Here is a 25,802-nt window from a genome sequence, read left to right as displayed (position 1 = left end):
AAATTAATGAACAACAAAGTTAATTTCTTTGATGACCCTTTTCTAGTATCACCTGGATTATGCTGATGTTTAATTTGCTTAATGTTATAATAAAGACTAAACAGATTTTTTTCAATGAAGTGATTATCATTCCCTTCAGTTAAGAAGTGATTTTTATTATTTAACACACAAATAATGGTGTATGGGTTTCCTTTAAGAACAAAATCACATTTCATTAGGTTTGCATATAACATAGTCAGTGGCACTCAGTATCAGAATAAGAAGGAAATGTTTTTAATCAGTTTGTTTCATTGCCGAAGGATGAGACTGGTATTTTCATCATTGTTTGCTTCTTATTTTTTATTACAGTTTGTTACCCACAGTAGAGATGTTTTGTAGTTTTCATCACAGCTTCTGCAAGTGTCTTGGAAGAACAATAGCTGTTAAACGAAACTAAATCCGAAACTACCTATTGGTTTTCTTACTGTAAAATAATCCTTGGATGGAAAGTTAAAACTGTGCAAACAGAGGGGAGAAATGTTCTAATGCATTCATTTATGCAATATTGCAACAGGATGAAAGCTAAAAGCAATTTGATTATTGTAAATTAAAACTAAAATAATAGAAGTTATTTTATTTGTCATGTCCTTATCATTAAGGATGTACTGTACATTGAAGGTCACAGACAGGCCTTACATTTTATAATGTCTAGAATTCTGAACAGTAGCTTGGGGGTCTCTACTATAAAATGCAGTCAGCCAGGATAATACCAAGTCCACTGGCTCTAGGGCTTCTTTTCCAGTGTGTCCCAGCTGAAGTTTGAAATTAACTAGAGATACAAGAGCTTTGTAAAATAGGTAGAGTCAGTTATTTCTTCCCTCTTTAATTTGACTCTGTGCTAATTTATATTCTGCCAATTTAATGGAAAACCATATTGTACGAGTTAACAGGATAATTGTACTTGAAGCAAATTAAAAATATAGAAAAATCAAAGCCTTAAATCCCTTTTTTATAGTGATCAATTACTTGAAGCACTCTAATAATCATGTATTTAAATACAGTAATATAGAACACAATAACAGGACTGAATATCTGGCCTGTTTTAATTTCAAATAGAAAAGTTGCTGTTCATTCCATAGGTTATGTAAGAGTTCTTAATGATCTTTATCTTGGCTATTTAAGCCATCCTTATGAATAGTGTATTGCTGCTTCTTTTTTTCAGATTCATTCACCAGACAAGTGTTACGGACCCTGTTGAGAGACGTGAAATTTGGAGAGGCAGTTTCTTACAAGCAATTAGCAGACCTGGCAGGCAACAGCAAAGCAGCAAGAGCAGTGGGAGGAGCAATGAGAAGCAATCCTGTAAGTTCATGTCAACTTTCAAATAAAGTTGATGGAAGATGGTGGGTTTAGACGGAAAGCTTTGTGGGCTAAATGTCATTAGATTAAATTTATCTGCTATGAAAACTACTCTACCATGAGTAATAAGGTCAGTAAGTGTTTTTAATCAGCATTAATGCATAAACCAGTTTAATATGATTTATTCCCCACCATTTATGGTGTTAGTAGGTTTGAAAAGAAGCATTGCACTTGTTTTAATTTAATTCGTCAACCTATGAACATTTTGCTATTCTTAAACTTTTTTTTATACTCTTGGGGATGGGGAATCCTTTGTCACTTAACAGTGACACTTTCTCACAGGATGTGAATGGCTTTTAACTGAGTTATAAACTAGTTCATCCCTCTGGGCCTGAAAATAGTTCTGGCAATGTGAGAGGAGCAAATAGATTCTTCATTCATAAAGGCACAACTAGGACTCATTTTCCCAGCAGCTCAGGTTCTGGATTGTCTGGGCTGGCCAGGTTCTCCCCCCACTTCAGAAGCTGGGCCAGAACCTCAGCTGGGTAAATGGCATAGCTTTATTAAACTTAGTGAAGTTATCAAATTTACATGAGTTGAGAGTCTGGACCTCTGGTTTTGTAAAGTCATTAGTGAGCTGTCTAACAGTTGCCTCAAATACTTTCAGCATATCCAGTTGGCTCAAGGTTTGGCTGGGATCCATCAGTGTGACCTATATATTAAGCTTCAGGTTTATAGGTCCTGGCACATGGGTTAGGTCATTAGAAATCGGCATGTGGAGGGAGAAGAAAGAGGGAATTTGGCTTCTCAACTCCACTGTATTTGGGCTTTGGGATATTTGCCCCTTCCCTGAGATTAGACCACACTGTGGGACGAATGGATTCTGGATGTGTATCTCAGTATGACATTGGTTGCAACTTTGGTGCACAAGGTGATGCCAGCACTGCAGGCCATAGTCAGCCCTTGGTATCATCTGTGGGATCCACACTCTTTGGGCTAATAGAACAACACTGGTTTCACCATTCATCGTTACACAAGTACAGAAAGGGGAAGGCCAGAAACAGTAAAGGGGATGTTATTGCCTATTCATCTTTCCACTGATGCCCCAGCTACCTGCCTACAAAGACGTTTGATTCGGTTTCTGTTAATAACATTGTGGCCTTTTCAGCCATTCTTGAGCATGTTTCTCCTCATTACCAAATGCCCTCGGAATGTGTATCTTTCCATACTTTACTATGTCTTTATTTCTCTGGCATCATATCTGCTGTAATCTTTGACCTTCCATGTTATTTTTATATTCAGTTTCCTCAGGTTTTTCTTTAATAAGGTACATAAGAGACTACAACATGTGGTAGGAAAGTGAATACAAAAATTTGTATTCGCAAGTGGAGGTGACTTTACATATACAAATCATAAAGTTTTGCTTTTCACGGTGACACATACACTGAATATTTATCCTGATTTATAAAGGAAATCTAGCATAACTGACCCACATACTAGGACTTGTAGTTTTAAGAACAGCATGCAGATTTTAATAGAAAATAACAGAGACATGTCAAAGAAAATCCTTTTGGAATACAATAAAATTATGCATGTGTACTTGTGTAGAATCTATATGGGACCTCTAATTAGAGGTATAGGAGATATGCAATAATGAAAGTATTTGTGTTGGACAAGACAGGAGCATCATTACAGTATAGTAATATTAATATTTGATATTAGCAAGTTTCCATTGTGAAATGTTGGTATGGTATTGTATTAGTATATGCCTTTGCCTAACGCAGTGCAGTAATCTGTAGTATGTTGAAATGTAGTGGTATACCAGGAACAGAAAATACTGTAGCTGCAGCATGGGATGGATCCCATTTTTAAAAATTGCCATAGCTTTGCTGTATATTTTCAGAACTATTTTCATCCTTGCTCACAGGGGAAAAAGCAGGAATTTTCACACCACAACCTGCTGTTACCTCTACTTTGGATGCTGCTGCTCCACTGCAGCCTGAGGGCAAAGCTGGGTACATTTCTAGGCAATAGCAATTACATATCCTTTTGCACAAAACTACATTGTTATTCTTTGAGAACTGTTTCCTGTAGGTTTGCATTGTATTGCCTTGTCTTAATGTACACCATACTGTATTGGAAAGCAATCTATCATATTAAAATAAGTTGTATTGTCAAGTACAGCACAACATATTGACAAAACATGGTATCATACTGTGGTTGTAGATTGTTTCATATGAAAGTCTCATGTGCACTTACAAAATCCTTAATATACTTTTTGTATTGCATTTGCAAACTTTACAAACACAACATCAGACCTAGTATATTTGACTATACATTAGCTAAGTGTTTAAAATTTGCATTTTTTCAATGAGGGAGGGTAATGAAGTTTTAAATCTAACTAAACGCAGTTCATCCATTTTGACATAGTATTAAATATTTTGGTGAAATTGCAGGTTGAGTCCTTACAAGCACTACTGCATTACAACTGCTACATGAATAATATACATGTCTTTATTAAGATGGAAATGCCCTTTTGAGTAATCATAGCTTTTGTATAATGTGCCAAAAATGCATAAATCAGTTGCTTTTACAGCATTCTGAAGAGCTAATTGTTGTTATTGTGTGTCCCCCAATGTGTCCTGAGTTTAAGGATATGCCTGAAAAGAAAGTGTGCAGTTTCAAAAGCCACTATGAGTAAACAGATTTTTGTAAATAACATAGTGGTTTCAAGTTTAGTGAATACAGACTATAATCCTTAATGTACCAGCTATGCAAAATACTTACCACAATATATGACATCAGCACTTGTTGGCACATATTATCTGGTTAATGACAGTTGACTGGTACTAGTAACAGTATTCAGAAACATGTATTGTTTTGCAACCTGTCTGATGAATCTATTCTTACACTATTAATCTCCATAAATGTGCCTGTCCAAATATGACCAAAGTCACTAAAATTATAAAACATGATTTCCTGAGGGTTGTCAGTTGTATTATCACTAGAAACAAGGGTTTAAAAAACAGAACTATATGTAAAAACCTACCATGACTGAAATCAAAAGTAATAATAAAAAAATGTATGCCATATATTTTCCACCACCTAACAAAATACTTCTCTCTTCTACAAATCATGTCTGGTTGGTGCTTAATTTCAGTAGTATACATTGTACAAGTTTCCTTTGTAGTTAGGTTGCTTCACATAATTCATACAATGACCTTCAACTTTATGAGAAGGTGGAAAAGGTGCCGGCAGCAGCTGAGAGATGCAACATCTTTGCTTCAAATTATGCCAAGGACATGGCAGGGATGGCTCACCTTTTGCAAGAAAAACTTCAAATAGTTTACTGCAGTTTAGATTGATTGTTAGGTCTGTGGTCCTCAAAGGGAACCCATAAAGTTCAATTAAAAATCTCATTAGAATACTATAGGAGGATCAAAAAGAAATCACGGAGACTCATGGGAGATACGGAATGTTGGGCTGATTAGTCCAAGGCCATCATAAATGACTATTCTATGACTTAAATAAGATGTCTTCAGTGGTCTGTTAACAGCAGCAATAACTGTATAAAGTCTCTTTATATTCTTTCTGCTTATGTTATTGTTCAGGCTAAAACCTAACTAAGTGTATAACTTGACACTAATATCGATCTAACATAAGTCAAGAATATTATTCAACCCACATTTTTGAAATATTCAAGACTGAATAGAGTAATTGTGCATTTAAGAGAAGATCGTGAAGTATGGATTTGAAATGTTGCAAATGCATAAAACTAGTTGTGCATTAATTCCTTAGGTGGCTGGCAATAAACTTGAACACATGCTGGTTCATATTATAGTATTTGTTTCTATCAGGGAATAGGGGAGAAAAAGCAATGGGACATGAGAACACTGAAAGATTATTTTTTGCTAAGTGTGATTTTTGTTGTATGTTATAACTTGATATTTCAGCTGTTTCCATTATGGCCTCACTGATCTATTTTTGACAGTTTGGCAGCTTTCTGTAAGTATTCAGTCCATCAACCAGTGTAAGAGGATGGTCAGTTTTCTATTGCGTCAAATTGAAAACTCTTAACAAGCAGAGCACCACAGTTGAACACCACTCTGTTTCATCCTCAGACAGAATTTGCTAAATGCAGTTCAGAGGCAATCAATACATTGTGCAGAGAGTTTTTTCCCCACCTTTTTCTAAACAAACGCATTATTGAGGAGTTAGTTTATTCACAGATTGCCATGAGCGTTAATGACCACCCGAGTCTTGTTCTGCCAGTCACCTAGATGGCTGTTGATAAAGATTTAGCATCATGTTCTAAGTGTCAGGCCTGTCAGTAGTGCTGAACCATTTGACCAGAAGAAAAAACGCACAGGGAGCTATTGATTACAGCTTCTCAGTGTCACTTGTTCACCAGGATTTAGGTATTGATGAGGCTGCGAGTGAAAACAAGCTCTTTCCCTTGTGGGCCTCTACCCAGAAGAACAAAAGCAAAGTTGGAGAAAATATTCAACTGGAACCTGAATCAGAGGGATTCCGTTATTGATTGAAAGGCCCCTTCATGTTGTTTTTGTTGGAGACAAATCTATGGGTTTGGAAGTTTTATAGCATTTGAGATAGGGTCTGTGTAAGTGATGGATTCATGTATTGGATGAATTAGATTTCACAGCATGAAGATTTCAATGGAGCTCTAATGTTATGAACTGCTTGGTTATTGATAAAAATTACATTACATGTAGCTGAGGTTTTAAAGCAGAGGATTGGGATAGTATTCCTTCCAAAATGTCCTTAGGGCTCTAATAAATTTTAGCAGGTTTAATTATTTCAGTAGTCTGAAAGTTGTCACCACAATTAAACCAAACTGAAGTGATATTCAATATTTTTAAATTACCGGGTGATTGAAATGCATTTTCTTTAATTATTTCCAATGCTGTGTAGAATGATGCATACGCACACGGTACATAACAAACAAATCATATGCACATCATACATTATGACAAACATGGCATAAATTATCTTATTTCTGCAACCATGGACAAAATTTTATTTATTTTGCACCTTTGATGTCATCACTTGCACTTTGCCTGTTAATCTGTGCCAGTACCACTTCTGGTTCCCAGCAGCGGTAATCTTTTAAATAAAAAGAACCTGGCATCAAAACACTTTCTCACCCTATCCTCCTAACTCAAGCAACACCCCAAAAAAGAGGGATCAGATTAAAAGCAGGAATCAAGTTACACTTGCTATAATCTGTTTTGGACTAGTGCCAAGGTTCTAATTCCTAGCTCCCCTCAGAGATAGGAACAGAAGGTGAATCCCACTGGAAATGTGAGATGCCCGGATTTCCTCTTGCATATAAAGCATCTGGGTGAGATTTGCATGGTACAGCAGCGTGTTAGTGGTGAGCCATCAGGGATCCAGTTTCACTCTATAGAATGATCTGTGCCAGCCCCAGGGTGAATTACAGCAGCCTATGGACTGCTTTAACTTGTGCCAGCTGGCTGTGGTCCCCAAAGGATCATATTTCAGCTGAGAATTGGTGGCATGTCCTTTTCCACCTGAATTCGCACTGTACTTCAGGGGGAAGTTGGCATAGGAGTGGACTTTGCACCAGCAGAGCAGTGTGCCTCTCCCTCTTTCTCTGAGGGAAATCTCAGCTGGCCAGCTACAGACAGTCTCACTATTTCGTACCACCTGAGTAGCACAAAAGAGCTGAATCAGGAGGAGTGTGTTTGGCCCTTTAGGTTTGCAAGGTATATGACCTTAGCATCAGAACACCCTGATTTATAGAAAAGCTAATTTAAATATCTTTGCATTTTTTACAGTTTATTATTGCTGTTTATACTGTCACTCCAAGACCTGTAGGTAGTAACTAATATAGATTTTATGGATGGAAAGATATCAAAAAGAATATCAATAATTTAAAAAATAACTTAAAGTGTGACTTAACCAGAACACATGATGGTGTGGTGATGTATAAAAATGTTATTGATGCTCACTGGAAATGTCCTGCATAATTCACTTGTGGCGTTGCCAGTTGTGAATAAGATCTGTCACATTTTTATACCACCATGTACTACATATTGTCTACATCTAAGTTTTAAAAAATAATTTAACAACCTATATAATATCCATTACCCTAGCTCCTTTCCATCATCAGCTTTTTTTAATCCATTTGCCTTCCATTTCTGTTCAAGGGCTTGATCCTGCAAAGTGCTGAATGTTGAGGGCAATTAGCACCCTGCAGCTTTGAGATCCAAGTTCATATTCTTATTTCTAGAGTACTTAAATAAGCATAGTTTGAGCCTTATAAAGGAAAAACTGCAAAGTGGAATAGAAAATGAATCAGTGTAATGTTTTGCATCTATTCATACAGATTAAGAAAGCTATACCAAATAATCTTGAATCTAAAATGTTCAGCATCTTGAAAGATGCACTTTTTAGTACCTCATTTCCTTTCACAGTTGCATCACTGCATTTGAAATACTATACCGTTACTAAAACAAATGTTGTAAGATTAAAGATGATGTACTGAATTTTTATGATGTGCATTTCAAGGATGATAAATAAACACCAGTAATAAAAAAACATTGCATTTATGTACTTGTCTACATTATCAGTATGTTATGTAATTTTTCATGTACATTTTTGAAAATCCTTGACATTCTACTATGAATGATACAAAGCAAAAGGTATAAAACAGTTTCGCAAATTGTTTAGGGTGCAAATTAAATGTATACTGGTATAGGTTTTAAATATACAAAATCAATCTCTGATTGATTTGCTGTTAAATAATTATTATCATAATCTCATATAGTATTTTTCATGAGAAGTTCTCAAAAAAAGTATCATTTTATATATGGGAAACTGAAGCACAAAGAGGTGAAGTGACTTGTCCAAAGTCACTGAGCAGACCAGTGACAGAACTGGGACTAGAATCCAGCTTTCCTGAGTCCCAATCTAGTGCTCTATACACTAGCCAACACTGCCTTCCCTAGTTGTTAAAGTGATAGCAAAGGGATACCTCGCAAACGTTCCATTTTGTAAAATTGCAACTCTGTTCTCTTTATGTATTTTAGCTATTTGTAATGCACCCATTGCTATAGCACTTAGATCCTATACAAAACAGTCAGTATTATCCTTGCTATATGAATATTATTTTTTCCTTTTGTAAAGTTATTTTCAGCATAACCAAATATTCATAATTCAATACCTATTTTTGGTTATGCTACCCTGCTGTTGAATGCTCATGAGCTTCTGTATGCAAACCTTTCCTTTGAGCTTTGGAGAAACACTGACAAAATATATATATGGGTATGTATATCCCAGGACCTGAAACATGATCTTCCTTTTTTCCCATGCGGAATTGTGTTGACTCGTGTCTACACAGATCCATTGCTTTGCAGGACCAGGACTTATGTGAGCCCTTTGTTTTTTATACTACGGTCCAGATCCTGCCCTGGTTTAGAACAGCTTTGCAGTGCTTTCACTGTGCAAAGGTGTCCTAAAGTTGTAGTCACTGGAAGATTCTCCATCTGCAGGAGGAATTCTAAGGTGACATAGAGGTACTGTAACAGATGCTGTGTCCACCACTTCCCAACCACTGACACAAAGGGCATGGACCAGCAATCCCCTAGAGGGATGGGGTTATTTGGCAGCAAACAAAGATTGCTTTAGTCTTCAGGGTGCTCTAGTTTATGCTGAGGACGAGAGCAGCACATACATCACCCCTGGATTGGGGACCATAAGGATCATTTAAAATTGCCTTTGTTTCCCCCTCTCCTCCGCTGTGCTGAGTGCTCCTCATTGGCAACTCAGAATCTTGGTGGTGGGGGTCTCTCATGCACGCACATTTTCTTCCCTGACGTGATCAATAACTGTGAAGAGTTCAATAGGATTGCATGGGATCTAGCTGAGGGCAAAATTTGCCCCCTTTGCTCTCTCTCTTTCCTCCTCCTCCTCACAACTCATAAACCACTTCAAAGATACCTTCACGTATGTGTATCATTTATGTATCTCTTCTCAAAAAAAACCACAGGATATATTTGCATTTAAAATGGACATGCTTCTCCATCTTCATATAGTCTCGTCTTCACTGCCAAGGAGTATGCAATCCTAAGAAAGGGACAGAGTCAGCTGAAAAACATGCTTTACCATCTTCCAAAATGCAGATTTTGGCAATAGCAGGTTATGTAATTTAGGGCCGCCCAATGAGAGTCATTAACAAATCCGCTAACAAGTTATATGGGGTTTCTGGGCCCATTTACTCTGTTGTTTAATTTGAAAAGTTGTTACCATGAGAACCAGATTGTTTTTGTGCTGACTCTGGGATACAGAACACCTGTTAAACCCTCTCATATCAGCAGTCAGGATTCTCATATAAGAAGTGCAGTTTTATTCAGCACTGGACAAGACAGTGACCACTAACAACTGAAGGCATGTGCCACTGGTATCTGCAGAAAACTCAGCAACATGACAATAACTGATTTTTGCACTCTTAACACACTGTAAATTTGTGCGTCGCCTGTTTGTTTCAGCAGAACAACATCACATCACTTACAATTAATTTCTTAAAGAGGAACTAGACTCCTTTGATTACATTTGTCTGAACTCTTCTTATACATTTTTAAGACCGTGATTCTTGTGAAAGGAAAGCCCTCTCTTCACGGTATGTTTCACTCTGACAAAGGAGGACCATCTCTTGAGTGAGATGGTAGTTCAGCCTCTATGGCTCAGTCATCCCTTTTCCTCGTGACACTGCCAAGAGTGATATTTGTGACAGCAACATTTGTGACCTGTTCACTGGGAACTTGCCTGAAACCACCAACTCATTTCACGTAGACCACCGAAATGCTATCTGATTGCGAGGATTTTTGGTTGCTAACAGTCTAAGCTTTATTTTGGCCACTGGCCTGTGAATGAGACTTCATAACCCATTATCTATCACTGAGCTGTCCGGTTGTGTGTTTGAATCTGTGGTGTTGAAGTGCAGGGAGGGCAGAGCAATGGCATTTTTCTCAGAGAACATGCAATATGTTTTACATGGCTTTTATTTGTTATTTGGGAGGAGATCTTTGCCTCCTCTTTAAGAACCCTAACAATCTCTCCATGTCCCCCTCTTTTTAATCCCTTATCTCTGTACTCAAAACCGTATGTTTATTTTTTCCTGCTCAGAACTAGGTTAGTTTCCTCTTCAGAGCCCACCAGTGTCAATACTTAACTGCCCAGAGGTGTGAGTACTGAGTGATAAATACTCCTTTCCTACAAGGTCTGAGTGTACTGTGTCCACTGCATTCCCAGCCTCCATCCATCCAATGAGCCAGAAATCAGTCCTGGACTTGGCAACTGATATTCCCATGTACTAATACAACAAATGGCCACTTAATATTTGAATCCAGGTCACCAATAATTTAATGGCATATTAGTAGCCATCCTAACCCTTCTGTCCTTGGTGGGCCTACCCATGTCTGGTTTCTTTGCGCACTGACTGGTGAATGGTAAAAGTGACTGGTGTTGTAGGCTATTCTCCTGAGCTAGAGGCTGTCTTCCCACATCTGCTGCTCTTATGTTCTAAGAGCTAGGGGACAGGGCAAGCAGATAGCAACCACAGACAAATCAGAGATGGATGTGGAGCCTGACTCTGTGCCAGCACTTGCTCCTGCACGGTGCCCAGGCCTTACTGGCACCCAGCCAGGGCCCGCTAGGGTGGGATTTATATTTCTGACCAGAGAACCACAAGAACTACAATTCATAATAATCTCAAGAAAAGACAGACAAATGATTCAGAAACCTTATTTTTGTATGTGAATGTATTTTGCAGGTTCCGATTATAATACCATGCCACAGAGTGATTTGCAGCAGTGGACAGACTGGCAACTATGGAGGAGGAACTCATCTGAAACAGTGGCTTTTGTCACATGAGAAGCATCAGAAAGAAAAGTTAGCATATTGATGCAGTTCAGCCACAGCTGTTATACAGCCAAAACACATAACCAAAGATACTTGGCTTATAACAAGCTTTCAGAACACACAGTAGAATTCAGGAAAATGGTAAATATTTGAGTGACATATAAATATAATACAACATCCGAAGTGAAATGTGTGGTGGCACTACTATATTAAAAAAGCTGGATGTGTCCTAGGGGACGCAGCTTGTATGCCCTTTCTTGTTTTTACATTTTACAGCAGAATGAGTACAGCGGACTGTGCCTGTTGTGCATGTATTTTGTTCCCATCTCCAGTCCTGTTTTGTTCTATTTTTAATGTCCATTAAAGCAAGGATAAGGGAGTAGGAGGGGCATGGCAAATGTTAGGTGCAACTGCCCCTCTAAGGAAGCATCTGGCTCACAGAGGGGACAGCCGGCAGTCTGAAGCCTTTTTGCGTGTTTCTGAGAGCAAAATGAAATGCAAAAGCTTCAGCACACACCTCCCTGTTCCTGCCTAGCTTTGTATTTGTCCAGATTGAAAAGCTTGTACCTCTGCCAGGATTGTTGCCCAAGATTCTCCTGTTTTTCTTTGATGTTTGAACTGTTGAAATGATGTTTTACGTAAACAGTTGTTAATTAAACACATTGAGAATCATTCAAAAGGAAATGGCTATTGAATTGCCTATTCACAGCTTTTCTTTTCAAATTGTTTGAGATGCTTAAAAGATATGAATAAAAATTATTCTATCTCTATTAACATTGCAGTAAGTAGACAGAAAGGTAGATGCTGGTAAATTATTTTATGCCAGATAAAGAGCTTTTTTCAAATTAAGCAGTTGAGTTACCATAGTTTTCTCAAAAATTTAAAATTGTTATTTTTTTGATCAGTAATATTGTGATTATTACTTATTTTATTTAGCTTTCATGTGCGTTATACAATACTCTGAGTAGTTAGGGAAAAAGCTTTTTTTCATATAGGTTATCCATAGAAAATATAGGCAGTGAAAGGATATTGAAGCTAAAATTTCTGATTACTTAAAAAGGATTCCATGAAAGTAAAATATTACAAACTACCAAGAGCTGAAATTTTCAGTCTGGGAGTCATAAATTATAACATGGAAATACTGATTTTATGGGGTTTTTTTCATATTCTTGTAGGTGTCTCTTTAGAAAGCTCATTGCTAACAAAGAAATTACTGTATTATATTACAATGTATTACTTTGTTAATGCAGCATTATTGATATCTTACCTTTTTAATAAAGTTATGTTATGCATGTACATGTTTCTGTGTGTATGCGTGTAAATAAAATGCAGTACATGATATATGGAGAAAATAAACTATACCCAACTGTACAATATAAGGCTGTATTTTTATCAAGGGTTTCTGGTGGCAATATAAACCAAGAAAGCAAAGCTCAAGTGGTTTGTACATGTCACCAGAACCCTGAGATAAAAATATAGCCTTATAATATGTACAGTTTGGGTGTATTTTATCTTTTATAATATGTGGATACCAACAAGCGAACACAGTGCCTTGTGTAAACTTTAAACTTTTTCAAATATTACATCACTTGCTGCTTATCTGTAGATATTTACATTTGTTTTGCCATAAATTTGTCATCCTTCTTCTGAAATAGTAAATGTGAATGTCATGAAGACACTATCATTGAGTACAGTAACTGTAAATCATTTGAAGTGTAGAGGAACAGATTTTTAGCAAAACCTCAACCCATCCTCCAGTTTTGTACTTTAACTTCCATGCACAAATATTTTCATGTACAATTTTGTGTCCACAACCTTTTGTAGGTGCAATTTATATCTTTAGACTGTCTTAAGTACTTGATTGTACTTGGGTACTTAAACATCTTAATGGCATCAGCTGGACCCACTGTTATTTGAGCCCACTAGTTTGTGATAATAAAATTGAAAACCAGGAAAGTGTTAAAATTTACATTGTCTATCATAACATATCAAGAACTAAACATCATAATTTCATACTGTAAAACATAAGGCTATAAAAAAGAAACTATATTTGGTATACAAGTTGTTTGCCAACGTGTGTAGAAGAATACAATTATAAAATAAGTATATTTGATCCTGATACTTTATTCTGATTTTTCCCTTTTGTGGAAAATTTTTACTTATCTAGATGATAAGTGAAAATTAGGTTGAAAAATATTGCAGGGATATAGCAGCATGCCATTAGTTTCAGCTGTACAGGAAGGAGCTTTAGAATGATGATAGAAATTCACTTATAATAAGCATACAGTTTTGTTGTCTGAGCAGCGTACATTTATGAGCTTGCATACTGATGTTTATTTTTGTGTTGTAGGCCAAGCTACATGTTCTTTGTCTACATGTTTTCCAATAGAGGGCACTACAGCTTAGAAGAATTAGATGCATGTGTTTTACAATGTGTTTAGACCCTCATTCACCACTTTTTTTCCTACTGTTTAAGAATGAATTTGAAAATGAACAGCAGAGTTGAAATCTCTGAGCTGCCCTATTTGCAATGCTTCAGACAGTCTGCCTCAGGAATTAGCTGTCTAGTGTTATTACAGTCCTGCATTCTGCATCCCATGTATGTATTGTGAAAGGTGCTGTAGTTAGATAGTAAGATGAAGAATGGCCTTTCTTTGCCAGTGATTTCAGAGATTGCTAATGATGCCCAAACTTCAGACTGTTATGACCACTAATGAAGGGCACTATGACACTAGAACCTCTAGGGGTTCTGTTTTAAGGAGGGGAATCCACATTTCTGCTTAGGTATACTGTTAGCATTCTTCTTCTTTGTGGTAATAATGCTGATTTACTTGTATGATGTCTTGATTCTTTGCAGTACTCTGGGAAGATGACCCTCTATGATAAAATACTTAGAACAACACAAATGAGCTATTGAGAATTTTCACACACTGAAACTACACATCAGGCAGTTACATTAGGACTCTTCCATATAAGCGACAAAACATATGTGTTGATTACCAGTGTTTCTGAATTATCAGAAGCAACTTTAAAAATAATGTATCAGAAAAAAACAAAAACAAGGAAGACTGGGGTTTGGTTTTGGCCTGTCTCTGTTGTGTCACAGCAATACAAAACCAGTTTTCTGTTTTCTGTCTCTGAGGGTTTTCTCTGCCTTGTCATAACAGTCTTGATATATGCCCTGAAGTTTCCACTAAAGAAGGCAACAGTATGGTTCAAACTGGCATTGTTTTGTACAGCTCTGTGTACTGCTATGAGAAGCCAGTAGAAATTAACATAAAAAGCAATCCCTTGGAGTAGCCTAAAGCCTATTCTGGCTAGAGGTCATAGCATAGTTTATGAAAATATAGAACTAAAGAAAAAGTATTTTAAAAAAATCCAAATAAAAAAAACCCTAGAAACAAGAAAGCTATGTTCTTTTTACTTGGAATTGGGTTCCACTGACCTATCAAGTTTCCTCCTATTCAGCCTTGCAGTGCTTTGAACTGCTGACATTGAGACACTGTGCAGCCAGGCACGACAGCTGGCTCTGCAGCATCTAATACCAACACATGCTGTTTTAGCCCATTTCCAGAGACTAAGATAATGAAAGATTCAAAAATAATATTTGTTTTGGCGGAACTACATTTATAATGAAATAGATGCCCTTGACCATGGGAGAAACTGAATTTTGCAATGGGTCATTTTTTTCCTTCATAAAAAACATCATCTACAGCAAACCTAAACCCAACAGAAATATTTTAGAAGAAATATGTTGTGCTTCCTGCATCAGATATACAATAAAATTGCATTTACACTACTTGTTCTGTTTTATACCCAATTGAAAAATGCAGATTACATCCTATGTATCAGTACCAAATGGTAAAGGGCCTCAGGCTTAAAGGTTGTTACAGATCACTTTCATGCAAGCACACTTTTTGAAGTAATGAGCTCATACTGTAAGCATCTTAAACACTAAACCAATTCATTGTAGTTATAAGGACATTTTTAGATCTATGCCCAAATTCTGTTCTCCCTGTTCATGCAAGCAGACCCATGGGAATTAGTGAGACTTCTTGCCTTGGTCAGATGAGAAGGATTTGGCCTATAAAGTGTCTCTTTAATTCTTCTTCAATAATTGCCAGATACCAAATTATACTATGTCCACTTCCATATTCTTTAATTGGTACTTGATGTTAATTTTACAACATATCTACTTAATAACGAACTGTGGACATGCCAGATGAACAATATTATTGTTGTCCGTATGATCCAGATGTTAAGTTATAAACATGCTAAAAACTGAATAGCAACATCAAACTACTGTTATTTATAAATATTACTAGACATTTATCCTTTATCATATTTCACAATGTTTTACCAAATTTAAAATTTGATAATCCTGACAATTTGATTGTGCTGGATGTGATGTACACTATAGATACATTTTGTATTAAGTTGTATATTCTGCATTTATTTGAGTGTGCTCATTGTGAAAGGTAGTGTTTCAGGACTTATTTTCCTTTTTAAAAAATGCTATATAAGAATAAAATCTATAAAAAGAGATTGCTTAAAAACTTAAAGCCCACTAATCCAATGGGAGTCCTGTAAGATTTATGTGTTATCTCAAGAGTAATTGCTCAGTAACAATCTTATAGGAATGTAAAGATCCTAGAAGAATTGCATTTCCAGATTTAATTGTAATTCCTGTTATATTTTTATAGAAATTGTATAGAATTGTATTTTAAATGCTTCTTTTTAATACTCTTTTCCCCTTGTTCAGTCACTGTAGATCTCCTTTTCTGTTTTACTGTGACTTGCTTTGAAAACAGTGGAAAATATTACTGACAGTACATTCAGTTGCTATTAAAGTGGGCAGGATATTTCAGTTACACTGATGTGCAAATCGGTCATACCATCTTTATAGCTCGTCAAAGGACTGTGTGCTATTTCTGTTTCAAATAACATACATAGTGTATGAGTAATAAATATGCTTAATACAGGATGTGAAAAAGTAGGAGTTTTTTTCCAATTTTTTCCCACAGATTGTTCCGGAAGGCCTACCATAATAAAAACTTCCTCCATCCCATATTCCTAATAGTTTTAATGTTTTGTGGTTCTTCGTACTAATGCATTTTGTTCACATTTTTCTTTTCATTGTTCACTATTCGTCAGCACAGGAGAACATTTTATTACTCTGAGAGGTTTTAGGATATAAAATAGTTTGCCTTTAAAAATCTTGATCTTGCTTGTTGGTGGGTGGGTGTTTTTTGTTTCTGTTAGTTTTTTTCCCCCCCTGTTTAGTGGGCTTTTGATTAAAAAGTTGGTGTTTAAGAAGCTGAAGTTAACAACAGTTTTATTCTTTATCAATGTTGGAAACATGAAGGTTTAAAATGAGCTCTGTACAGAATGCTGATCCAGAACAGTCTCTGGTCTGTGTGAAGTAATGTGTAGGTGGCAGTTAAAAGCTGAGGCCAGAGACTGGAGAAACTGCAGGTACTGATGTGTCTTTAAGTGACTAAGGGAAGTAGTCCAAAGTCTTCTGGACCAAGTGGCACCAGCTGCAGACAGATGGGGAATGTCTGGGCTCCATCACCCTCAAGTCTGCTCAGACAAGGATCTATATATTAGGGTGGAAGAGTGGATAAGAAAGTAAGAAATGGTAGCTGTGTGGTAAGGTGAAAATTGACGTGAGCACAGTGTACTTGACAGTGCCTTTGATTGATGAAAGGATATTGTTAACAAGCCTTTAAAGTTTCTCATTAATGTTTTTTCATTGAAAAAAGCCACAAGAAAAAAATTCCACATGGACAGTAATTAAGATCGATCCCATACAGTATGTTTAGTTATCAATTTTTAAAACCTCTTTAAGGACCTTATTTAGTTATTTTAAACCGTGCTTTTTATTTGTTGCAGTGAACAGTCCTTGAGTGCTACAAAATTGTGTTGTGAACACTGCAAAAACTAATAATAATAAAAAATACCAAAGCCCATTTAGTTGTGTTTTTGAAGGCTTTGCATAAGTAAGTTTGAATTGGAAATACAGAAAACCAGACAACAGTAGGCCAGATTCACTGGAACTCTTGTCTGCTTTGAGTCATCAGAGCAGCACAAAGGAGGCAGAATGTAGCAGTGAATCTGGTCCAGTATCTGTAATGTGTAAAGTATGTTGCTTGAACTATGACACTATCCTTCTTTCCTTTGTGAAATTATCACTGTTGTTTACCTGGAAGTACAGAGAGGTAATGAAAGTAGTTGGAGTTATACGTCCTTTTCTCACTGATGAGGCCTCAATCCACTATCCTAAATTCGATGGGAGTTCGATCCATGGAAGCACTTGGTCTCTGCATGGCACTTGGCCATATCCCAGACAAACACAAATTGAAGTTAAAGAGTGGCTGAAAAGGCCAATATTTAATTAAAACAACCATACCATTAACTCCAAAAGTGATGTATTTATAATCATTGAAAAGTGGAAGCCCCTTCATCACCTGCATTGTTACTCATCTAATAAAAAGTAGCCTTGTAATAATAATAATTTTCACTTTCCAATGAGTACCAAGACTACCTCATTCAAAATATAAAATCAGTTGAAAACTGGCCATTTCTGTAGTTCTTTAACTTCAGTTTGTGCTTGTTCTCCTTGGAGAGTGCCCTCAGCACAGCTCCTCTACGTTATCATTAAGAGTGAACTGCATTTAAAGGGGAGGGGATATTGTGCTTGGTCAAAGAGATAGAGGGAAGGGGAACAAAATGGTTTGTTTTTTTTTAAATCCAGATGAATTTGACTTCAATTTTAAAAAATCCATCTGGCTGGAAAAAGTACCATTGTGCTTACAATGTGTGATGTTTTGAAATGGTGGGTTTTTCATTTGTTTGGTTTTGCTGTGGCTACTGAGCTAATGGATAGTTTTACACACACAGATCATGGCCAACATTTTAAAAAATGAAACCTAAAACTAGGCCCTTAAATCCATATTTAGGTACTTAGGATAGATTTTCAAAAGTGTTGAGCTTTTGAAAATATCTAACCATAGATTTATTTGTTTTTTAAATGCTGGACTGTTCTTTTTTGGAAGCTGATAGGCAACTAAAAGTCTTGCTAAATACTACAAAAATCTGAAATACAATAAAATCACCCTCCATAATGTCCAAAGGAGTCAAATACTATAATCTCGTTAGAATGAGGTAATGGTAAACAACGTTTGATTACAAAGACATCTAATATTTACTAATAGCTCAAACATTATTTCTTATGAGGTTGGAGTAACACTTTGCTCCCAAAGTGTCTGCATCTTAGTTATAATTCGTTGTAAAGTACGTTAGGATTATTTGGAATGAAAAGCAGTATGTAATATAATCTACTGTGTTATTAAATTAATATTTGGTGTTAGAGCTTCTATTCTGCAGGTAAGGTAAAACCATCAACTTCCTTTTTAATAATATAATACCTGACCAAACAGTACTTAAATGCATACTTCCAGAAATGACATCTTTTGCACTAATTCACTGGAACAGTTATACTTTGGCTTAGTATATTTCATAACATCTTCCAAATCAGTGGTAGGAACTTGCTGCTCCTAGCAGAATTAGAGGAGCTGGACAAGAGTCGTGAGCTTGTTTGCTGCTGAGCAAACGCCAGGGACTAGCTTGCATGAGGAGAGAGCAAGCTGGGAAATTTGAGCAAGTGAAGTAGAGAAGAGGTGATCTGACAAACACCACACTCACAGGAAAATACTGGAAAATATTGTATTGTAAGTAGGAATACTACATATTTGGGGACTGTATGCTTGTTCCTAACTTTCTGAAAGAAAAGATCTGATCTGAGGTAAAAGCCTATCTGTCTATTTCTTCTTACTTTTATCCAGATACTTCTCTTCCTCCTAAGTTTTCTAGTTAGGTGATCACGTGACAACTGTCTCTGCATTTATGAGGACATAACCAGCACATAAGATACAACATACAGAAATGTGGTGGCCACAGATTTAGACTAAACAAGTGAAAGTGGTGGGGTTTAATAAGCAGGATCCCAACCTGGCAGATATTGGTCTTGTGCAGTTGCCTAAGATGACCCAACCAAATACATAAGGCATGACTACCCCGGCATACTTCCACCACCATCCAGACCAATAATAAGAATTTGGCCGAATGTTTCAAAATGATCTGGTTAAGGTTCCAGATTAGTGGGGCTTCAATTTGTAGCAGACATTAAAAGCCCTGTCTATACCATTGCATACCACAGCCTCATGCCTTATGGCTCTATGCTTGGGTATGACTCCTCAAGCTGGCCCATGCTGCTGTAATGATCCTCACTGGACACACATGCATAACAAATAAAATATGCTCCCACACAAGCACCCTTCCTCGTTGCCTCCAGGGAGGTGAAAACCCAAAATCCACCTAGCCAGTTCCTTGAAGAGGGGAATTCCTTCCTGACATCAGTCAGCAATCCACTAGTAGTGATGATAAACCCAAAACTCTTCAGGAAACCAGCCCTAACACCACCACCACCAATGCCCAAAAATCATGGGCCGGGGGGTGGGGCATTGGACAGGGAAAGAAAGGGTTCCAAAAGGCAGTCCAGCTTAGCACAGTCTCAAAATTACAGCAGTTATATTTGGGTGCCAAAGTACAGTACAGCCTAAATTTAAGCTCTGCTCCCTTTAAATGTTAGCTAATGTTCCTACATCCTGAGTATTCATGCAAGAGAAAGGGATTTCTTTTCACTTTCTATTGTTATGCAATAAACTGAAAATGAATATTTCTATGAGTGTGATGCGTCATGGGCTGCTGAAATTGTGGAAGACATCCTTTTATGGTCACTTGACTGATGCCTATAACATTGTCTGCCACTCTCTGAAATGATCCAGTGCCTAAGCAGATAGTTCAGTTGTTGTAAGACTGGAATAAAATCAATGTGCCTGAGGCTGCTCTCCTGATAGTATCCATCCAGATCCCTGAGGTGGCCCTTCCATCCAAATGTAGTGCCAAGGGAATTGTTCATTTGTCTAAAGACTTTCTATCATTTACTTTCCTCCGCATAGCATAAGCTACTACTTGGATTTAAAATATCAGCAGTTAGCTGATTTTTGTATGATTGCATGATATCTTCACTGAGAGAATGAGCTGACGTAGTTTCTATTGAGCCTCTGTGTCCCATTCTCAGTGCATCCATTTATCTTTTCCTCTCACTATTTTCCTCTGTATGTCTCGTGGCAGGACAGAGCAGAGAGGTGTGTGTGTGTGTATGTATGTGTGTATATATATATATATGTGTGTGTGTATATATATATATATGTGTGTGTGTATATATATATACAGCTGCCTGTGATCTACCTTGAAATTGATGAAGGGCTGGAGTTGTTGTTGGTTTGTCAATTACCCTACAGGCTCTTTTGATTTTTTTTAGATTCTCATTTTATGTAAGTATTTGTGTCCAACAATATATATGTTTGGTATAAAGGACAAGAGCCAGATTCATTGGGTCAGTAAGTCAGTCTTGTGCCACAAAGCAGATTTAAATCTCTTTAACTGTCTACTTGTAGGTTCCCTCCATGTTAGTGAAACACTGAGAGGCATACAGATAGCGTAGCAGCTACTGTACCAATCCCTACCAGTCCCTTCCCAACATTAGGGGCCACTATCTCGTGCTATACATCCCATAGAGTTGACCAAATCTACTTCATATGCCTGTGGTATATATAATATAAAGTGTCCAGTCTCATCTAGCAATGGGATTTAGATTTCTAAGTGCCTAAATCATTTTTGAAAATGAAATTTAGGTGCCCATATCTTTACAAATCTGCGTCTAAGTCACATTGTCCATATTCTGAAATTCTAACTCAGACAAAGCCTGCATGGAAGTAAGTCTTGACTGATCAAGACATTCTGGGTTTAGCCTGCTGGTTTTAATACATTTAAAATATATTTTACAAGGGTATAAATCTATTTTATAAATATTAAAACCAGCTCTGTAGTTTCTATGTCACATAAAGAAATGGGAAATGTTTGCCCACAAGAGTTGTGGATCATAGTGGGTTACATATTTGTAAATGTTAATTTTCTTCATTGCTGGGTTGCAGGAGGAGACGTGGGGGTGGAGAGCCTCTCAGGATTGTCTACACAGCATTTTGGAGCAAGCTTCCCAGTCCAGCTGACAGACTCAGGTTAGCGAGGCTTGCGTTAGCGCTCTAAAATAACTGTAGACAGCACTTTGAACCAAACCTCCCTAGGCTTTAGAGCCTAACCTCCAGCCCAAGCCTCAACTTCAAAGCACAGTCTATACAGTTATTTTTAGAGCTCTCTCAAGCCTATCAGTTCAGGCTGGGAGGACTCACTCCAGCATGCTGTGTAGACATGCCCTCAGTGACCGGGGCCAAGAAAGCATTTGCTGAGAAGGTCATGACAGCCGCTCAGCCCATCTACTTGACAGAACTACTGTATAATGGCAGTTTGCAGGTTGTTGCAGTCGTGTTAGTCCCAATATATTAGAGACGTGGTGGCTGATATTATACCTTTTATTGGACAAACTTCTGTTGATGAAAGAGACCAGCTTTCAAGCTACACAGAGCTCTTCTTCAGATGTGTTTGTATAATAGCAGGGCACTTACCTCAAATCATAGGTTGTGAAAACTGACATTTCCATGCCAATTACTCAGATAACCAACTGTTCTTTTGTGCTACTTTTTATGTAAGTGAAACAGTTGGTTGTCTAGAAATCTAACTCGCTGTTGTCCTGTTCCCAGTGGAATTATGAGGTTTGTGACACGCATTGGGAGTAGCTGGAGAATGACTATTGGTTGTGATGTGTGCTTTGTGCATGTGATTAGTCAAAGGTAATATTCATCTCCCAAAGCCCACCGTTTTGTCAGCTCAATCTTGCTGTGTCCCTGCAATGAATCCTGTTCCTACTAATCCTGCTCCACAAAATACTTCTCTGTACCCCTCTTTTTCCTACTAATTGAATAAGGAAATAGTCTTGCACTAAAGTTTTCTTGGCCTCTTTTAGTTGCCTAACAACATTTTATTTTCTATCACCTGAACTAGTCTACATAGACCATTTGTACTTGAGACCTCAAGGGTCGAAACATTTCTCACACTTACCACATCATTCTATACTCCCCTCTGCTCTGTCAGTGATGCCGTGTGTGTCCATGTCTTCCACAGTCAGGTTTCCATTATAAGCCTTCTTTTAAAATGCTTTCTGACTTTTCTAATGAAAAGGATTTTTATATGAAAATAGTTTATACTATGTATAAGATTGAGAATCACTCGTGATTCTCAATCAGGTCAGTTTTCTGTATTTATGCATTCAGTATATTAGGTGAGAGTCTGTGCTTTTAGCCCTCCCAGTCCTGGGCTATTCCAGGAGCTGGAAGGGCTCCCAGCATAATTTAGACAGCCCTAAGGGCCTATCTAAGTTATGGCAGCCTTCTCTGGCTGCCCTATGGGCTGCAGTGCTGCCGTGTTGCCCCCATATGTACCCTCTGCAAGAGCTTGTGGGGAGGGGATTCTACGGAGGCAGCCTTATGGCTGTCTTCTGCACTGCGTGCACCAAAGGAATCCTCTCATGGCTGCAACCAGGTCTGGGGCCCTTTTGTACTGCTCCACCCCTTTTACACAGCATAAAGAGGCCCAAGCAAAGGTAAAGATCTCGATCTTAGGTTCTTTATATAGTTTACTATTCAAAATTAGAGATGATCTTGAGCCCAGACTCTGGATCTGAACTTCTGAGCTTTGAGGAAGGATCTGGATCCAAATATTGTGACTCGGGCCCATCTGTATTCAAGACACATTTTTAACAAGATAACTACTCAGTTATTAAGGAAAACATAATTACTTATCGTCTTAATCTACATTTCTTCCAGAAAAACTAGATGAAGATATTCCTATCACTGTCAAAAGAATAGTTAACCTCAAACTTCATAGTGAATTTATTACACCCTTGTACAGTGGCTGTAAACATGGTTTATATAAAAACCTTTCATAGGATGAAAAATACTATATGCTAAATGTCTGTGGATAGTAATCTTCATTGCCTCATCAAAGCAACTAATACAACAAAATCTATTGACTAATGAGTTTGATATCACACAGCATCAACTGTACTGAATTAAAAAATGCAAACAGAAAAGAGCAAGAATAATTCTAAAAAGGCCTTATTTGAAATTATGGAAATATTAAACATCAACAATCCTGGAAAAAAGTTTATCAACACATGCAAAGAGGCAAATTGTAGGGCATGCCCCACAGCCTGGAAAATAAGGTAAGGTGTGTGCACTGTGTCTGGTTCCAAATATTTGAAAGCTGATTCTTGTCCATGTAGATTGATTGCCCTGATTTAATTTGTCTTTGTTGGGTGGTTAGCATAACCATTTTTTAAGGCTGGCCTCCCATTGTTCTTCCCATCTCCCATAGAAGCTCTGCACAAAAGTGACCTTTCCTCTAACTAAGAACAGGTAGATATGCCTGCTTCTGCCACTCCAAGTGTTAAGATGGAAGGCATTGCTTGAGAGCAATGTGAGACATCCACCAGGAATTCTGCCCGCTGCCCCTACAGTAATCCGAGCTCTTGCCAAGCCCCACCTGGGTGCTCCTCAACAATTTAATTTTGGGACCCTACCCCTCAGCTAATTTTGCTTCTGCTTTAAACCTGAAACTAACTGCGCTTAGTTTGAATAGATTTGAGATTCTATTAAAACTTGCTTCAGTCTTCAAAATAAGACATACTGCCTTCTCTCAGTACAGCCAAATGTTTTAGATTGAGTTTCATGCTCTTGTTTTGCTTTCATAATAAAATTGTCAAATCTTGAACATTTTAAGCTTGTAGGGACTGCAAGGGATCTGAACAAAATTCAACACTTTTTCTTTCAGATTCATCTGTGCCTTCTGGGTTCAGATGAACTTAACAATTACAATAAAAGTCAGTGGGAACCAAAAAAAAGCTATGCAGTGTGGGGAAAATCATGTGAAATAAAACTGATAAGCTGTACGCAGCTCTAGTCAGAACCAAAACTCAGATCACATCATAGCAGCATGTTATGCTATTATTTAGACAATGGTTTCATCCTTCAATAAGATCCTCTTTATTTTAAATTCATGGTTTACTACATACATAGAAAACAAGTTTACATCATACAGATTGCCATTGTGTCTGTTAGTCCTTGAAGACACATATACCTGTCAAGAAACGCACATTTAAGCAAAATGATAGTATTTACAATTAAGACAAAGATGACTATCTAAGGAACTCCCCAGGAAGTTGTCTTTCACACGAGAGGAAAACAGAAGAGAAAGTTCAGATAGCTTTAAGTTAGAAAAGCTCTTATAAGCAACCAAGATATTAATATTGATGTATCCAAAACTAAGGCAAAGAGTATACACCATGAAATGGCCAAGTTTAACTTTTTTTAGAAGACACAGTAAGTAATTGCTCAAAGATAGTCTGTTTCAAGGAGCTAAATTTTGAGCAGAAGACACTGGCTCCTGTGACAGGTCCAGGCCATTTTCAGGCAAATAAGATTCTGTGGCAGATCACTGGGAACGTAAGTCTGGATAGGTAGCATTGCCAGCAGTGTAGAACTCCCAGCCAAAAACCTAATTTAACATCCTGGGGATCTTGTGTAGGTATTTAGATACAGAGTCATCTTGGGGCAGTAGTAAAGCTTATGGCATGTCACTTTTAATTTTGGGTGTTAGGAAATACACCCACCTAAGCTGATTTTATTTAAAATACTATTTTAAGTTCATATTTTCTCTCCAGTAAAGCAATAGCTCTGTGAGATTTTGATTGAACTAATATTTGATTTAACTAACAATTAACTCACGGAGAGCCCAGCTGAAGTATGTAACATTGGCATAAATTGGTCCAAAAGCATCCCCTTGATGCCATGCAGGCTCAAATATATCAAAGGCCTCAGAACCCAGCTGAGACACCTAGAGCTGACTCACTGCATCCTTCTGGGCCCAGATCTTTCATCACTCACCTGAGAGTCAACACTAAAAACAGAAAACAAAAGGTGACATCATATGCATATAAGAATCACTTGCTTCTGCAATAAGTGTAATAATGGAAGCTGACACCACTTTAATTTTCTGATGCAACCAGATCAATGGAAGTTGCTTTAATAGCCACACTAATCCTGTGAGAATGGATGTACTGTTCTGGAGAATAGTTCTTGAAGAGGGAAGTCCCATCCTCATGCATGCCCAGCAGTCTCAGAGCTGCTAGATAAAACATATTTGGCAATATGCTCTGAATTACAATATGCACTGAATTACTGCTGCTATTACTAGGCTTAAGAGCAGGTCTGGTGATTCTTCCAACTGATCAGGTGGTGTAGCCAGTCAGGCAGCCTACTATAGGACGGGGTTCCCCTGTGTTGCAAGCTCGGATTCCTGACAGTCACCTCCCTTCAAGGACACCTCCTAGGGATGACAGGGCCTAGTTTTTCAGGTCCAGGGTACACAATAGGTCCTGCGTGTCAATGTTCTCTACTGGTTCCCAAGACCACTCGTCTACACTGTAGCCTTCCCAGTTCACCCCTGCAGCGTTCCCCTAAGGTGGATGAAGTAATCCTCCT

The 25,802-nt window shown here is 37.6% G+C and overlaps 1 protein-coding gene across 6 annotated transcripts in view; it reads left to right on the top strand.

Annotated features, from left to right (window-relative positions):
* The window catches only part of MGMT (O-6-methylguanine-DNA methyltransferase), a 295,867-nt gene extending 283,330 nt beyond the window's left edge, over nucleotides 1-12,537 (top strand). For 3 of the 6 annotated variants that reach the window (XM_037904908.2, XM_043552268.1, XM_043552270.1), the window contains 2 exons: nucleotides 1,202-1,341; nucleotides 11,153-12,537. In XM_037904908.2, the coding sequence (XP_037760836.1) occupies nucleotides 1,202-1,341; nucleotides 11,153-11,284 (272 nt within the window). In that variant the 3' untranslated portion in view covers nucleotides 11,285-12,537. Of the gene's footprint in view, nucleotides 1-1,201; nucleotides 1,342-3,265; nucleotides 7,923-11,152 lie in introns of those variants that run through there. The other 3 variants (XM_037904904.2, XM_037904905.2, XM_043552269.1) reach the window with 1 other exon arrangement.
* Nucleotides 12,538-25,802: the final 13,265 nt, after the last annotated feature.

The sequence above is a fragment of the Chelonia mydas genome, chromosome 7 (genome assembly GCF_015237465.2).
Source record: "Chelonia mydas isolate rCheMyd1 chromosome 7, rCheMyd1.pri.v2, whole genome shotgun sequence".
In the NCBI taxonomy this organism is placed as follows: Eukaryota; Metazoa; Chordata; order Testudines; family Cheloniidae; genus Chelonia; species Chelonia mydas.
This window is presented reverse-complemented; position numbering and strand designations above follow the sequence as displayed.